At 38.7% G+C, this 18,497-nt stretch overlaps 1 protein-coding gene across 1 annotated transcript; it reads right to left on the reverse strand.

Annotated features, from left to right (window-relative positions):
- Positions 1 to 3: 3 nt before the first annotated feature.
- On the reverse strand, positions 4 to 5,234 carry RPF1 (ribosome production factor 1 homolog). The gene is made up of 9 exons (XM_032118079.1): positions 5,039 to 5,234; positions 4,900 to 4,956; positions 3,994 to 4,074; positions 3,520 to 3,615; positions 2,657 to 2,810; positions 2,040 to 2,122; positions 1,000 to 1,181; positions 787 to 913; positions 4 to 428 (listed from the first exon to the last, which is right to left on the reverse strand). The coding sequence occupies exons 1-9, from the start codon at positions 5,192 to 5,194 to the stop codon at positions 387 to 389; spliced, it is 978 nt and encodes a 325-aa protein (XP_031973970.1). The 5' UTR covers positions 5,195 to 5,234; the 3' UTR covers positions 4 to 386.
- Positions 5,235 to 18,497: the final 13,263 nt, after the last annotated feature.

Genomic DNA, 18,497 nt, shown 5'->3' on the forward strand with positions numbered 1-18,497 from the left:
AACTGTAAAACTAGAAATACTTTATTTTGAAAACTTCTTTAACCAACATATTTACTGTCTTTGATGTTGTGAAGCATAATCTGTTTCTACAGAACAGCAGCACTTCTGGCAAATCCTTAGTGATAGCTACATGACAGGTTGTTCAAACATGGCCATAGTTTTTCCTCCTAAACTGGAAAAAGTCACTGTCCTTGTCATGTTGGCTACAAACAGGAAGAAAGGCACATCCTACTTGATCTGCTGCTGTAGAAAATTTTGATGTTTGCTGTTTGTCTTTTTGCAGACAGATACTGTTCAGCATCATTATCATTAGTTAGGAGTCCAAGATCATCCATAGTTGAAAGCAGCTGCTGTATTCCTGGTCACCCACAATTGGCAGATTTCACTTATAAGTGGAATTTTCTTCTACTTGTGTCCATTTCTCGACGCTGAAATTTAAAAGAAAAGTTGTTTACCAGGAAGTTAATGCAGGATACAAACAAGGATGACCACTCCATTTTATAGCAGGGTGGACAGTGAAATGTAGTTATGGTATAGTAGAGTTGCAAATTAAGTAGTCATGGTATACTGATATTTCATCATCCTTGCTATTTTTATTTTTGACTTGGATTACAGCAGAATGTTTCTGTTTTGCATGTTTCTCAAAATATACCTCTAAAAACTTTAGTTAGACACTTCCACACTGAGAACTGCATTTACACTGCTTTTCTAGGGTAAGATTTTTTTGTACATTTCATGTCAGGTTTAGTCTCCCCAAGCAGGACTTTCATCATTATTAAGACATACCTTATGAATCCACTCATATTCTCCAAATTTGGAATCAAAGGTTCCTTTTTGAAGTGACCTCAGCTTTAATGTAAAACGTGGCCCCAGTTCTTGAATTCCCACTTTCTTTTCACTCTTGAAGATGTATCTTGGGGAAGAAAAGAATTAAAATTAGGGATTAAGTTACAAGAGTATTCTCTCTCACTTGTAAATGAGTTTTGTGGAAAACATCACCTGTGGAATCTGAAAAAGATGTAGTCTCTCTGGTTGTGAAATGTAGCTACTTGTCTTCCAATGAACTGAGGATCGTGTGGGAAGAGAGCAGCAAACATGCGGCCAATGGAATGGCCGAGCCGCGTTGTGAAATTGTTCAGGATCACTTCAGGGACGTGTTCTGTGGGCTCCTTCCCTTTTCGCTGAAATGAAAGTAATAAGAATGCAAAGAACAGAGTGAATGCAAAAGGATTTTAATGTATTATCAAAGAAGTGTTTGAAATAGGAAGACAGGGCTGATAACATGCCCTAATAATTTTTTCAAACACAACTTCATAAGTAAAGGAGCAGCTGGTAAGATAAGGATCTTTGGTTCAATAATATAAATTAAATGAAAAAGCACAAGTAATTTTACATTTCTCTCTCCTGCACCAATTCTTACTCTTGGCAGAACCTGTTACAGCAGATAATCCACTCTACCTATCATAGGTGTATTCCCTCTGTACTCACACCAGCTAAGGGTATATGGGACTGAGACTATATGGGCTTCTTTAATAAAAACTGATTAGAGAATACATACATCAAAGAAGAAAACACACTTTACTGCAAATTCCTTAGGGCTACGTAAGCAGGGCTAAGTAAGCAATACTACAGAAGAGGTAACAGGGCTGTAAGAAGAACTATGTTTTATTCAAGACTACAGCTAATGAAACCTTTTATACTGCTGATTTTATATACCCTATTGTGTGTATGCTAGACATGGGGTATTTCCTATTGATAAAGTTATCATCTGCTATTTAATGACATTTTAAAAATACTTGTCAGACTTACATTATAAAATACTTGGCAGTTAAAGAAATTCAGCAAATAAGCTTGAAAATGGAAATATGCTGCTTATGAAGTATACACTAATCCTTAGCCTCCTGTTAGCTCACCAGAAAAACACCTTTACAAGATCAGCTGAATTGTATCAAAATGCAGTTTTGACAGTTGAAGTAGACTGGATGTATTTATCATTGCCCAACTGATGACCCACTTTTCAAATTTTTTTTGAGTCTCACCTTTATTTCTTTACGCAAACGCACACTACTCATTCTAAAATGAGCGGTTGGACCATCAGGCAGATGACTTAAAACAAGACCATCTGTGCACGAAGTTAAAAAAAAAGGCTGGTAACACTGAACACGTAATTTACAGAGGAACAGTCTTTGGAAAATGCGGTATTACATGAGATTTAGATCCATAATCTATGCCCAAGGTTTTGTTAAATTTTCAGACATACATTCCCAAACTAGTTAACTAGCCTTCTCAAGTATGTCCATTACATTTTGTTTCAATTGCTAACAAGAGTTATCCTCTATTGCTTTCTCCCTTACGAATTAGTAATGTTTTATCTTGTCAGAAAAATAAAATGGATCTTCCTGGTCAGAAAAATTTGTTAATTAATCAAACTGTTAAATTTACTGAAATAATAACAGTGCTTATCCATGCATTACAAAAAAAAAAAAGTCCCAACTATCTACACACTCCCAGTTCCATTAGCCATGAGACACTCAAGTTGGAACTGATTTTTAGCTCTGTAATTTGCACTGTGAAGAGAAAGAAAACAGAATAAAGTAGGTCTCTGATGCACACTACAGAATTGTTTTCTTTCCCTGATAAACACACAAAAGGATACTTGGTATTTTGCGATCTTCATTAATGACAATTAAATCCGTGAAGTCCCTCGCAATGCACTGTGGAATGATTCTTTTCAAAGCCAGTCCTCTTCGATAGTAGACGTGTGAGTTGGGTATAACAGTAGCCAGCTGCTCACAGAATCTCACTGTTCTCTGCAAAACATGGGAGTTAAATGGCAATGTGCGGAATTCAGCACTGAATTCAGTTATCAGGAGAACAGGGGGTTGGTCATTCCAATTACCCTCCCTGAGCATACATTACTTCCAGTGTATCTGTAAAGATTTGAAGATATTCAATTACTTCATTCGGTTAGTGCAAAAACATTCATTGGCAGTAAAGACTGCAGCACACCAGAGATATATATTTTTAAGGACTTTTTTTCCCCCTCCCTCCATCACAGAAAAGCAGGAAAATGCAAAAAGCATAATCTCCACACTCACTATTTATTAAAGACACTGGTTTACAAAAAGTTCACGGCATCTCAAAATAAAATACAACTATTTCTTCAGGAACTCATGTCTGAGTTTTCAGCTGAACTGTTTGAGGTGTATTTTTTCTTATTTTTAAAGCAATTTCTTTTATGCCAGTAGTCTCTCCAATCAAGCAATGCTGATCATTTCAATATAAGAACACATGCACAGGGTTGGTTTTTTGTTATGGAGGAAACAAACAATGCTAGAGAAACCAACAGATTACATACACATACAAGGTTATTGTTGGGCACTAAATAAAATGACAAAAAAAAATCCATGCAAATGCTATTATTTTCAGTTTTAATGTACCGATCATAGTACATTAATCAAACCCTGGTATCTAATAATCAGTTGGTTGCTCAGAACTTTCCAAGTAAAACATACATACCCCACGAGGTCGGTCTGATGTTGTAATAAGAATTTTGGGAACTGTCTGTCTATTGAAGTATGGTGCAAATTCATCAGTTGCTTCATCAAAAGCAACCTGGAAGAACAGAAGCCTTGTTAAATCCACCATGTACGAAATAACTGATGAGCAATTATTCAATCTGATCTAAATTTCAATTCACAAGATCTATTCTGTAATTAATCATCCAAAGGTGTGTGGGTTTTATGTTTTTAAGAATCTAGTGTGATGAACATGGGCAGCTTTTACTACCAATATCAGTAATGCAAAAGGCAATTATTTCATATAGATAATGAAAAATGACACCACCTCTTAAACCCATCATGTGTAAAAAGTAAATCATCAACAGATTAACGGGAAAGTGGTGAATGTTCAGTTTCATCAATCAGTTTATGTCCCTTCTTAGAAAAAAAAAATGGTCAACTTAATAGCACATGCAGAAATTAAAGCAGTTACCTCTTCATCATTGGGATCTACAGTGGTTTCATCATACACTCGCTGATTTTCAATAGTCTTTGGTATGGCTTTTGGAGGTGCCTAAAATACATAAAGTTTATTAACATAACACATTCATGTAATTATTAAATGCATTGCAAACACCACATTCATACTACCACAATATTGTGTATATTTCTACACAGAATTGGATGTAGTATTTCTTTGATGCCACTTTTAAAAAAGAAGTTTGATTAAAAATATGCACAGGTATTGGGACACCAGAGAGCACCAGATGGACAGAAGCACCACTAGAAGAGTGTCACTTTTCAAAACAAAACAAAAATAGAGGGGAATTTTCTATCCACTTTTATTTCTTCCATGAAAGAAAAGGATTCTGCTTTCAACAGCAACACTTTTTAACCTTCATATCTACAATTTAATGACTAACAGCCTTTCATGTTTACCCTGTTAACTTACACTACTCTTGTGAGACTTGTAATACAGGAACTTGCATCTGACTATCTTCAATCAGTTCAGAAAAGAAAGCAAAACCTTTGTTCACGACTAGGCTTGGAATCCAGCAGGTAACTGGTCTGAGCACGGTTTGGTCAGATTTGATTGTTTTAATTTATACAAATTACTATTAGAGTATAATTCGTAATAATGTCAACACAAATGCCATAGCAATCACATTAGAAACAACTTTTCAAGAGTGGCCTGCTTTTATGTCATCAGTTTAAAACTCAGTCTGCCTGTTTGCAGCATCGTTTAACACAGGAACAACAATGTTTCTGAAATCAGCTGTTTGATACCTCTGCTAGACAACAGTACCTCTGAAGGCTACCACAGCCAGCGAGCACAGAGCGCATACAATCATGGAATGGTTTGGCTGGAAAGGACCTTTAAAGACCATCTAGCCCTTACTTTGTCTCCGAGGGCCTCTCGCTCCTTCCTCCGCTTCTTCTTGAGGGCCAACTTCTCCTGCGGGCAGAGGTACAGCGCTCCGTTAGCCAGACACGCCAGACCCGGGCCTCCCCCGCCCCCCGGCAACAGCCCGCCCCACCTTCCTCTGCTGCTGCTTCCAGCGAAGGAACATGAAGTGCCGCCGCTGCTTGTTCTTGATCTCGGACACGCTGAAGGTGGGCGGGAAGAGCACCCGCTGCGGGGCGGACGGGTCGGTGCCATCGCCCGGCACGGGGCCGCTGCCATCGCCCGCCATGGCGCTGCTGCCGCGGGGCGGGGCCGGCCCCTCACCCTTGGCCTCTGCCCCGCCGGGCGGCGCCGCGCATGCGCAGGGAGCCGGGCCGGCGGGGCTGGGGGCGGCTCCGGTCAGGGCGGTGCGGAGTGCTGGGATGGTGCTCGCAGGGCCACGGAATGTGCTGAGCTGGAGAGACCCACCAACATCACCCAGTCCAGCTCCTGGCTCTGCATAGGATACCCTAAGAGTCACACCATGTGCCTGAGAGCATTGTCCAAAGGCTTCTTGAACCTGTCAGGCTGTGCTCACTGCCCTGGGGAGCTGTTCCAGTGCCCAGCCACCCTCTGGGTGAAGAAGCTTTTCCTGATGTGCGGTCTAAACCTCCCCTGACTCTTCAGGCCATTCCCTCGGGTCCTGTCACTGTCACCACAGGGCAGAGATCAGTACCTGCCTCCCGTTTTCCCCTCCTCAGGAAGCTGGAACTGCAGTGAGGTCTCCCTTCAGTCTCCTCCAGGCTGAACAGACCCAGTGCCCTCAGCTGCTCCTCACACGGCTTCTCCTCAAGGCCCTTCACTACCTTAGTTGCCCTTCTTTGGATACTCGCTAATAGTTTAATGTCTTTCTTACACTGGGGTGCTCAACCTGCACACAATACTCGAGGTGAGCCCGCTCCAGCGCAGAGCACATCCACCTCTCGACCCACGACATGTCTGGGCTCATTGCTCAGCAGACAGGGAACCTGGACATAAGATCAGTGTATTTCATAGGAATTATTGCTGCAGTGTAATTAATAATCCGAGTTAGCTGTCAAAGTGGGAAGCTTTGAGCAAACATGACACATTGATGGGTTTACATTAATGCAGGTAATATCGTGGCCCAGCAGTGCCTGCCCATGTGCAAACTTTCACATTCAGACTATTGCTCACAGTGACTTGTGGGGGAGCATCTGGTTATTAGGAATCATAGGGGTTTTGAAGGTAATGTTCCCAAAAGTTATTTTTATTCCATTAAAATCTGTTAAACTTGATGTTAAAATGAAACAAGAACTCCTACAGCAAATTAGAGATTCAATTTACATAAAGACAGAAATGAGGTTTTCTGTTCCTGAGCTGCTTTGAGGTGCGCAACTGTTTCTGCACAGCAAAGACTACACACTGTTTTATAGAAATTGAGTACTCAGGGATTTTGGGGGACCTGGTCTAAATTGGAGGCATTTTTAATCTCAGAATGCAAAATTCTGAGCTTCAATGGGACTGATTGGTTCCATTTGTCCCAAGCATTTTTTCAAAGCTTGGTGTCTACTAATTTTATATACAAATACTATTTGTCCTTACTATGTTTCTCTTACTAGAAAAGGGAAAAAGAAATCTATTAACATAAACATATGAAGATAATGAAAAAATATCTAGAAATAATCAGAACTAGACAATGTTTTAAACCTTGTTCTGTCCTGTAAACAAATTTTGTTCTGCAACTCAGCTTGCTTCACTGAGATTACTTCTGCTTAACACAGATGTAAATGAAAGATCAAAGGCCTCATTATGCACAATCCCATATATTTCTCGCCTCACTCCCGTTTTTGTCAAGAGAAAATATTTCAGCTATCCTTACTGCCTTAAGGATAAGTAGTTTCCATGGTAATTGAGGTTTGGAGGATTGTTGAGAATATGTTAACCAAGGACTTGCTGTAACTTTATCTCTCTAGCTGATGCAGATGTCAGAGATTGCAAGGTTATTTCTCAAAGTCATTAGCAGAGATTTTCATCACTGCTATTAGCAGAACATACAGGGAATTTTGTGTCGTTTGTAGTTCCAATTTGCAATGCTGTTTTTGTTGGGATCACTGAGTGCTTACGTGTGGAAAAAACACATTATCTTTCTCCCTCCCAGCAAGAGGGATGACAACCTCCTAACATTATTCAAATACCTTTCTTCCAAGGACTCACAGGAACAAAATAATGATACACAATAATAGAAGAACTTCCTGGGGCATGGGAGGGACAACAAAAAGACACCAGAAACACATTGTGGATTTGGTAGAGATCACTGACAAGGTACAGTTATAGCTTCAAGAGAAGGCCCAACTAGTAAATGCATGCATTGTATTACTTTAGTTTTTTTCATAGAATTATCAAGGTCATTTTCTTGTTTTAGCTATGAACTCTGTTCTGTGCAAATAACATTCTAACCAGGATACTCTTATTTTACAACTTAAGTAGCACTGTCAAGAAACCATCTTTTGGAAGAAGCTGCTTGGTTAAAAACAGAACAACTGAAAAAAAACCTAAGCCCAAGCACCCCCACCCCCCCTCAAAAAAAAAAAACCTCAACAAGCAAGTTCTCTGGTGAATGGTGATGAAAGAAGACATTCATTCCATGTCAGCACTTAGCAATTTTGGAGGAAAACTATTTGTAAATTACCATTGACCCAGCTCAGTAGTGAAGAATCATTTTGAGTTGTATCAATAGAGCACTGTTTTGGATTTTTCTGTTCTGTCATTTCAAACAATTGAAAAAATATTTTGTGATTAAGTTGAGAGGACAAAAATTCATCTGGGGAAAGGAAATTAAGTAAGAAAATATAGAAAGAGGTGAGAAAAGAGGGTAAAGTACTTCTGGATTCAATAATCTGTCAGAAAACAGTTTTGGGGGTGTGGGGGTTTCTTGTTTTTCTTTTTTTGCTGTTTTTCTTTTTGGTTGGTTAGTTGGTTGGTTTGGTTTTTGTTTGTTTGTTTTTATGTAATAACCAGCATTTTGCTATTTTCCTGTTTTGTTTTGGTTTTTTTAAATTTGATTACCTGAAGGTCAAGAGGACATACTACTTGTCTTCAACATTCTTTATATTTAACCAAATGCCCCAGAAACTGCAGTGCTCCAAACCAAACAAACAGTGTCAGAGGAGAGCTATGCCCAACCAACTTCCTTCTTTCTTTCTTTCTTTCTTTCTTTCTTTCTTTCTTTCTTTCTTTCTTTCTTTCTTTCTTTCTTTCTTTCTTTCTTTCTTTCTTTCTTTCTTTCTTTCTTTCTTTCTTTCTTTCTTTCTTTCTTTCTTTCTTTCTTTCTTTCTTTCCTTCTTTCTTTCTTTCTTTCATTCTTTCTTTCTTTCTTTCTTTCTTTCTTTCTTTCTTTCTTTCTTTCTTTCTTTCTTTCTTTCTCTTTCTTTCTTTCTTTCTTTCTTTCTTCTTTCTTTCTTTCTTTCTCTTTCTTTCTTTCTTTTTCTTTCTCTTTCTTTCTTTTTCTTTCTTTCTTTCTTACTCTTTCTTTCTTTCTTTCTTTCTCTTTCTTTCTTTCTTCTTTCTTTCTTTCTTTTCTTTCTTTTCTTTCTTTTCTTTCTTTCTTTCTTTCTTTCTTTCTTTCTTTCTTTCTTTCTTTTCTTTCTTTCTTTCTTTCTTTTTCTCTCTTTTTCTCTCTTTCTCTCTTTTTCTCTCTTTCTCTTTCTCTCTTTCTCTTTCTTTTTCTATTTCTTTCTCTCCCTCTTTCTTTCTCTCTTTTTCTTTCTCTCTTTCTTTCTCTTTCTTTTTCTATTTCTTTCTCTCTCTCTTTCTTTCTCTTTTTCTCTTTCTCTTTCTCTTTCTCTTTCTTTCTCTTTCTCTCTTTCTCTCTCTTTCTCTCTTTCTTTCTCTTTCTCTCTCTCTTTCTCTCTTTTCTTCCTTCCCACAGAATACTGCTTTTAACTTGAAAAATAAAACAAAAAGCTATTTCATATGTTTTTAATGGATTAATTTTTACTGTAGTTACATTGCCTTGTTAACAGGGGAAAGCAATTCCCCTCTGAATCAGTGGGCCAGAATTCCTTGTGGTTGTTGTTAAAATAGATAACCACTAATTGGTAATAGTAATTTGAAGACCACAAGATTCTGAGCACAGTTTGTAATGTCTCTGGTCTAAGGATTCTTCGTGTTAGCAGAGTAGAGCTCAAGGGAGGGGTGACTGATTTTTCTCTAGGACAAAATTCCCCATATTACACAGCTGGAATCAGTATTGTCATGGATCTAAAACTGGTGAGGAGAGGGGAAATACACAGAACACGAGATCACAACAAAACAGTAAGAAGTGAGGTGGCTCAAGGTTCTCTCAAGGGTTAGGTTTCTTGAGGTGCACATTTCTGGCCCTCAAAACCTTCAGCAGGATCCTTTGGCCCTCTGGACACTCTGGTGGTGGTGAAGAGTGGGAACAGGAGCTGGAGCAGGAGTGGGGGCCTGGCAGTGTGGCTGCTGCAGCAGGAGCGCTCGTGCAGCTGCCTGGGGGCCGGCTGGCAGCAGCAGAGTCCTGAACTAAGGCAAGTGCATTCTTCTTATTCTTGCATTCAAAGCTGGTTCTCCTTCCCTTCACGGTGCTGTGTAGATAATGCAGTGGTACCCCAAAGGTCTGGTTTTGTGATGCCTGTAAGGCCCTCAGCCTTGAGACTGCAGAGCAGTTGTACAGCTTTGATCATGTCTGAACCCTGACCAGGCCCCTCATGCTCCTGCTCACAGCTTCTCTCTGGCAGGTGTTCCCAGGGGCTGCCTACCAGCACGGACTGTGGAGCAAAGTTAGTGATAGTAGCTTTGCTTAACTGGTAGTTGAAAAGTTAAAGAAGGATACAGAAGACAGGACTTTCCAGCCTCTGGAGGTTATCATCTTACCTGTCAATGGAACAGTGAAACCACAGGCCTGCAGGTTTTTCTGAGGTGAGAACTTGCAGCTGAAGCTATTGCTGTGTGTCGATTAAGATGAAGAAAATGCTGAACCAAATAGCTAGGCTGGGGCACTCTACTCCTGAAAGGAATATTCAACTCCTGGCCAGGTCTCAGTATTCTCCCTGTAGTTTACTTTAAAAAGTTACACAGCAAAAAACAAGTTATAGAGAATGGATTGTAACCAGCTTCAGTTTCTCTGTGTGTGCTTTCATCTCTGGGCTGAAGAGTCTGGTTCCTTCTACACTCCTGGGCTGATGCTCTGTTGGGCTTTTTGCACAGTGAAGAATGGAGAATGTGGTCTCACCAGGGTGGAATAGTCAGAGTGGTGGGAGATGCTCCGTGCAACAGGAGAATCTGTCTTTGAGCCCACCTCTCTTCAGCTGAGGAAAGAGTTGGGCATGGGCCCACCACAATATGCTATCCTATGAAATATGGACATCCATACCATCATTTTCTGACAGAAAGGCTGCAATTGTGTTTTGTAGAGAGCCTAAGCCCGTGGTGCATGGTATGTATTATTGTACCAAGCCATCTGGGGCCTCTGCTGGAGAATAGTCTCTTGTTTACCCAGCTAGGCGTAAGCACAAAATAAATGCTAAACTGCTTAGCTCTTTCCACACTGTTACCAGACTTAGGCATCCCCAGAGCTGTTTCTCCAGGGGTGCATTTCGTAGGGGAACAACATAAAATTACAAGGTGCCTATGCAGGAACTGCGTGGGTAGTTTTTCAGGATCACCTGTTTGAGACTTACAGGCTTGCATTCCTTAGTGGATCTTGTTTACAGTCTTTTAATTTCAGTGTTTTCAGTCACCAAGGACAATCTCTCTAGTGGATAAAATGGATATCATACACAATAAAGCTGGGTATTATTTAACATTTCAGAATGAACTCTAGATCTTAGTATATGCTCTCAGTGCCTGTCCTCATCCCATAATGCAACACAAAAAAAATTATTTTCATATGCTTTTCTGGGTTGCTCTTCTTTGCAGTACCTGAGCTGTGTACAAACATTAAGGTGGTTACTGGAAAGAAGGCATGATGTCCATTATACAGACGGGGAAATTGAACTAGTTTGGTGCAAAGACCAGTGATGTGTTCAAACGGTCTGTGTCAAATGTCTCAGAACCTGTGTGTGTGTGTATGTGTATGTGAGAAGGAAAAAGAAGAAAAGCTTTTGGAAGCCTGACTGAGTGAGATTTAAACAATCTAAGGAAGAATTAACCAAAGGGGAGGATTTTAAAAATAAGGCATTTTATGTGGTATTCTTGCAAAAAACCTTGCAAATGTATTATTTAAAAATTATGGAAATTCCATAGTCTGCTGCATATGAGTGTCCAGTTTTCAACTCATTAGAGTTTAAAAAAAAGACTTTACAGTTGCTTTATATATGGATGTCAACACAGTAGTAAACATGTAGTTCTAACCAACATTATCATTTCTTCCCACCGGACTTATCGAGATGGCATAGCTGGCCATTATCTTAATCTGGACAGATCGGCCTGGCTAGTACTGGGTGTTTGATTTACTACAAGTGTGTCAGCACTTCTGGTTAGTTAGTAGACTGTAACTACTAGATAATGCATTCACTGTTTATTAGCTGACAAAAAATAGTAAGATAATGGATGTTGCTAGAGTTTCAAGTGTCTAGTGTAGAAAACTGGAATACTTCCCCAAACAGAAATTCTATGGACAATATAGTTGTATTTTGACACATTTAGACTTTTTGAGACGTTTATCCAATAGTTTCCCATGGCAAAGTACTGAAGAAACATCTACTGTTTCCAACCTGGTTTTTTGCTGAATTCATTGTGCTGCTTCTGGAGATCCCTACTCTTTTATAAAGAATTATCCTGTAAAAGGGAAGATAGTCAATAGCAACATTTCATCAGCCTTGTGGGTATGTAGAAAAACTTGTGTTTCCTGGGAGGTGGAGTTCTCTTTGTATAAAGTGATGCTTGTATCTTTCTGCTGGTGCAATTACACATAGCTTGGGCTGCCTTAATAAAACACTCCTTCATGCACAGAAAATGAAAGAGTTTATCCAAGATTAGAGTATGACTCATTTCTAGGCAGATATTTTTCCAGAATATGCTACCTTGTGTTTTCATTTTATTTATTAAATTCCTGTTATTTTATATTAAGGCATATTTGTATAGTAGTGGAATAATTTTGCTGAAATAAATAGAACTTGGTACAGCCAATAATTTCCCTTCTTCTTCTGCATGCAGGTTGCCCACAGATAGAGAATTTTCTCCTTGTTTGAAATTATTGCAACATAATTTGCAGGTGCTACTACAGAAATAAGATAATTATTTTGTTACAAAGGAAAAGGTGTTAAGTGAAACTGTTGTTCCCTTCCCCTGGAAGATTGCTCTTAACTCCATGGTATCAACACATATTTAATGAGAATAAGCAAAATATATTGCTTAAATATTCCTTTGTTTTAACACATTTCAGTGTCTAGCTATATTACACTTGGCTCTTAGTACATACTTTACATTTTAAATCGAGAAAAATAGTCAGGATCATTTTTTACTTGGCATTATTAATAAGTGAGAAGTATTTATAAATAGTTAGTGGCATATACTAGTTATTTTACAAATTTGTAAGATAATACTTGCGTAAGAAACAGAAGTTGTAAAGTGATACATGATAAGGAATCAGTCCACAGTGCTCCCAGAATCTTTAATAAGGTGCGCTAACTTGAACAATGTGCATTTTAGTATAGTTGACTGAAGGATAAGATTACTAGGAAAGAAAAATGTAATTTAGTTATCTGAGGGAGGGCTGCATCATGAAAAGTAGTGATACAGAAATGCAATTAAGAGCACACAGAAATGCCATCCTTATGAATAAATGTCAGGAGCACTGTAGCACTAGGGATTTTGTTGGTGCAACAGTAGGTCTTGCCCTGATACCAAGGCAAAATCTGAGAAACCAGTTAAGCAGAACTATGTGGGACCTAGAAACCCTTTTTACAGAAGAGACTTTAAAAGCTTAATCTCTTTAGCCCTTCAATGAATCAGGGAAGCACTAACTCACGTGGAATTACATGAATAAAGAGAATAACCACAGAAATCTTCAGTTTAGCAGACAAATCTTTTAAAAGATGTAACGTTTGAAAACTCAGTCAAGAGATGTTTTTTATTAAAAAACAAAATCAAAACAAACAGAAAACCCCATAGATTAACTAAGCCCTGGGGGAAAAATTGATAGATAGACCTGTGAACTATTCTTTTTCACATGAAATCTTTAAACCAAGGTGGTGGATATCTTTCCAAAGGATATATCCCTTAACCTAATTGTCACCTGTACCATGCAAAAGGTCAGGCTGGAGACTTGTGGTGCTTTCTTCCGACCTGAAAACCTATGATGCTATGAAACCTCAAAATGAAATAAAGAAACCCCTTTCAAATGTTTTATAAGAATTTTAGAATATCTTCCATAATATTCATATGGTATGAGGTTAGACACTGCAATGAATGGACTTTTTAAATAATTTAACAGGCTACATTTTAGCTACATTACAGTTGGGGGTTTTTTCCCTGTTTGTATTGCTATATTTTGATTAATAGTCATTAGAATTGCAGTATCTCCTTTATTTAGGCTACCAAGCCCCTTTCCCTGATAAGATTTTCTTTCTTTATTGGTTTATCAAATCTTTTAAGATTGGTATTTCAATGCTGGGTGTTCACCTCAGGATAACTTTCTGGAAAGCATATTCTGTATTTGGCAGTGATCACAAACAACATCAAAAGCAAAATTACTGAAGCTAATAAAAACAAATGCTAGTGCAAGAAGTAGTTCCAAAATGTTAGACAGACTGGTGGGATAATATGAAGATTTACAAGATTTCTTTCTCTTTTATGTTAAAAACTCTCAGTAACTGTATTTTTTTCTTATGTGTTGATAAAATACGAGCATGCTTTTGGACACTTAAAAGCGCTAATCACAAAATAACAATGATAACAAGCAATGTAAGACATTTATCTTGTAACATATAATCCCAGTGTCAGATAAACTCTTCTTTTCCAGCATGCATAGGTAGCTCTTATTACTGAAACTCAAGCTGCACATAATTATTGGTAACAGAAAAACACTGGTGTTTACCTCCCACACACAGAGCTACACCTTGCCCTCCAGGAAATCCAGAGGGCTTCCTAAGAATTATTTCTAGCTGTGGCCTGTATTTCAGCCTCTTTTGTATCATTTTACAGTGGAAGCTTGTCAGAGCCAATCCTGACTGGTGCGCAGGGTTTGACTGAACAAAGAAATGAAACTCAGAGTGAAATCTTGTCTTACATTGGACCTTTTATCACAGGATCTCTTCTGCTTGGTTCAACAAGTTTGATGCTTTACCCAACACAGACTGATGCTGGAGACAATCTCTGTTCTCAGCAGTATGAGTCAGAGGGCAGAATCAAAAGCATATTTCAGTAAAAGTTACTCTACAGATTGACAAGGAAGAATTAGCTAAAATAGTATTTCCTTTGTCTATATTTCCAAATTGATCATATTTTCCTCCTGTTTGGAGGAAAATAGGAGGAAAACTTATTTCCTAAGTTTGCATGGAATTATTATGAAAGAGAAGGCACAGCGTGGTTACCTTTGGCAGGAGAGAGTTAGGCTCAATGGTTCAAGCCCTGGTTTTTTATTTCACCAGGTGACTTTTAGATATATCTGGAAAGAAATGACAGCATTCAATCTGATACCAGGATTGTATCTATCAGCTGACATTGCATCTGGCTATTACCTCTGTCCTTTAGCCTCACATGGAAATGTGCAGTACTGTAGTGCCAGTATGGGATTCAGGAGATCTCTCCTGTCCTCGCTCTCCTTCTATACCAATACCTTGTGTTTACCTCTGATACATCCCTTTGTACCTTACTCTTCTACAAAATTAGTGTGAAAGCATTTTTGCCTTATATGCATAAAGAAGCAGAATATATATTCTAGAAAGAACAAGGGCCCAGCAAATCTCATAGGGAATCCTCTGCTGGGAAACAAAGTCACTGCAAAGGAATTGGAGACTATCAGATCACAATTGATCTCTACATGGTGACCAGAATAGGGAAAGTAACTCTTGATTGCCCAAGCAAGTAAATACTGAGAAAGGATAAAGAGGTTTATACTTCATCTGTATCTGGCACTGATGCAAGGAAAGGAGGAATGCTGTTTAGGATTTGGGTCCTAAATTCAAAAAGAGTGATGAAAAATAAGAAGGATTTCATAGAATAGAGATGAGACATGATTAAAGGATACTCTCCTTCTAATGTGGGGCTCAAGGAGTTCCACCTCTTTAGCTTATCAAATAGAAAGTTAATGGGGGCCCTTTATGTACCATTCTATGGTGTAAATATTCATTTAAAAATCCGTGCCTTAGCTCTGGCAGACAAAGATCCAAGACCTGCAATTTTAATTTCTAGTTACCCGTAATCAAGCATTGAGAGGGTTACCAAGAATTATGGTAAATTTTCTCTTGATATTTACATCAAAATACATGTGTCCCCCTTAAAATTATACAATCTAGTTTGGACAGGGATGAGTTCACGAAAATCTGCTCTCCATTATGCCAGAAGTCAGACTAGAAGACCACACAAGTCACATCAGGCTTTCTAACCTGCTAATTAGATAGTTTATATAAATTCAGTTTAATTGGGTCTGTGTTTTTTAATAAACGGTATTTTTAATGTTTCATGTTTGACTGCAGCCTCACCTAATCTCAGCTGTTTCTTACTGTATACGTGTGGTGGGACTTTGACATCCTACCAGCACCTCCACCTTCATCCTCAAGTGTTGCATCATTAGCTTGTTACACAACCTGCAGGGTTGATGTTGTTGATATGGTGCCAACTACAAAATCATTGAGAGATGGAGTGATGGCACTGCTGGAGATCCCAACAAAACTGCTCGAGATCCTGCACAGAAGCTATTTAACAAGACCAAATTCTGTTGTACCTTTTATAAACCTTAAGTAGAATATACTGCTTAGATGATTGTATTCTCTTTACAGGTCTTTGTTGAGGATTTTTAGCATGTCATTCCAGATTTTTTTTTTTTTACAACTAAGTGTATAATCTTCCAGGCTTTTATCCAGGCTGAGGCTGAGATTTAAAAGAAGTTTTGTTCTCACTTGTTCTTTCAGATGTACTTTGCTTGGTAGTCCTGGGAACAGCCTGTCACCCTGACAAGGATTAACCTCATCCATTGGACATGCTGCTGTTTCTCTGGGCACCTCTCCAGCTTTGCATGGAGAGCAGCCTGTCCTTAGCACTATCTCATCAGGAAGCAGTCCATCCTTTGGGGGACACTACGGCTTCCTTTCCTTTGGGATCAAGATCTTTCATTCCTTCAAGCCTGTTGGTGGACATTAAAAGAAGTACCTCTGCTGTTTCAGGTGAGATGTCAGCGCAGTGCCCTCACCTACTGGCTGAGTTTCTAGGTATTATTCTGCCTTGGGAAGAGGCAAGCACTCCACAGCTCTGCAGTTCAAAACTCTTTGAAAAGTGCTGTCCCCTTCCTGTTTGCATTCATAAATTGTTTCCATTTTCCTCATTTCAAAAGCAAGCTGCAGCAGATCACCCTCTTCACTCTTTTTTGTTGCACCATGTTTTGGTGCCTGCTAAGCTCCTGCTAGCTTCCTGAACCCTCTGGCTTTTAAATACTTCTTACTTTTCCAAGAATTTTTAACAGCCACTACCTAAAATGTCAATGCTACTGGATGTTTCAGTGTAGTCTCAAACCAAGCTTCCACCTACTGTGATTTGGAAAAGACGTTGCATATGTCCATTACATATCCTCCACTAGCAGAGGACTGAGTGCAGAAACCAAACTATGTACTGAAGGTGAAAAGCATTTCACCAGGTTTTGAGAAAACCCTTGTAACTAAGCCTAGGTAAAGGCTTAGCATGAAGCCAGGATAATTTTGTGACTAATAATAGATTCAACTCAGAAAAATTGTTTAGAAGCAGAACTGTGTACCCACAGAAGGAAGGAAATGAACAGTTTGAGTCTGTTAAAGACTCTTTATCCCTCCGCCCATTGGCATACATCTTATCTGTACCACTCCTACATATCCTAGATCAAATTTGAAAGCCATCATACTTCAGGGAGCTAAACACTTCTGAATGCTTTATTTCACAATACCAGAGATCTGCAGGTATAAGTTTCTCTTTATATATGGTGTGTTCATACACCCATGTACAAGACTTACTGGACACCTTTCAGTATTAGGCTATCTGGGACAGGGTGCTATAGGAATCTGAAGTACTCCTTTTGGGAGCATCCAAATCAGGAAATTCAAAGCACTAACAGATATAAGCCTGTAGCAGCAGTGAAAGAAATGGCATGGGTGGTTTTCTTTAAGAACAAAAGCATGTATTCTAATTGAGAATATTGGCTAACTGCCTACGTGTGAAATACTTTAAAGGCTTGTGCCTTTGAATGTATTAGGTCCAATTTCCAAGGCTGTTGAGAATTTGCCAACTGCATAATTTTCAGCTGTAATTATGAAAGATTACTGTCAGAAAGGCTGACTTTCATTCTTGAAGGCAAATCCTGAGAAGATACTGAAAAACCCAGACTCACTCTCAGTGTTTCTGACGAACCTTTTACAGTTTCTTCTGATGAAGTAATGCTGGTAAGATAATAGCTTTGCTAGAGAGCTTTTGAAAACTGGTCTCTCAAGCTTAGAAAATCTGTGTGAAGAAAGTAATAGTTATCATTCAAACTTGACGCCAGACTCTAATTATTACTTCAAACACAACAAAACAACAACAGGATTTTTTTTTAAATCTCCTTGCTACACTGCAGTAGCCACACCTACATCCTTTCAGAGGAAACGTATTTCTCTTCTCCTGAATACTTTGCACAAATATGTATTAATTTGTACAGTGCACTCATAAATTTGTTTAGAGATTAGCTCTTCTAATTTTTACTCTGTTGATCTTACTGTAATGCTTTATGCAGTACTACATTTAAATTGAACTGAACTTACTTCAAATGCTGTAAGCCCTTGAAACTTCCCTTGCTTAGGAAAGACACCTTGTTTATGGTAGAAGTGGTACGGGCCACAAAGCTGCTCAGTTTCACTTTGCCTTTACCACACTGGTCTAACTAAGCCAATCAGACCAGTTGTGCTCAACAGTGTTACGTTTAGGAGTGTCGCTTGATCCCACAAAGTGCTGGGCTCATATTCCCAGAGAAGACAGGGACCATGAAATACAGATTAGTTTCTTATCTGAAATACAGTGTTTCACCTTTCCTGTACCATCTGTCTAGCTGACAGTCATTTCAGTAGGACTACCAAGCTAAACCTGCAGACTCAAATAGCATTATTATATGATTTTTCAAAGCAGCCAAAGCACATGCTCCACTCCTCCTTTCTTAGACTGATTATATACGTGCTGGTTGTTAGCAATGAAGGCACTGAAAACCGGAGGAATTTAGCATCAAAGAAATACTCCATTTTATTACAAAAAAATATTGAAATCCCAAGTTCTCTCTACCTGCAGGGTCCTGAGAAATGCTCACTCTTTCAAAAAAACCCAACTGTATATTTTGACATACAATATGGGTCTGATTTGTAAAAAGCACAGGTTTTGAAATATTCTTATAGTTTTCCAGGAGAAAATTAATGTGTGGA

The sequence above is a fragment of the Corvus moneduloides genome, chromosome 9, assembly GCF_009650955.1.
Source record: "Corvus moneduloides isolate bCorMon1 chromosome 9, bCorMon1.pri, whole genome shotgun sequence".
NCBI classification, from domain to species: domain Eukaryota; kingdom Metazoa; phylum Chordata; class Aves; order Passeriformes; family Corvidae; genus Corvus; species Corvus moneduloides.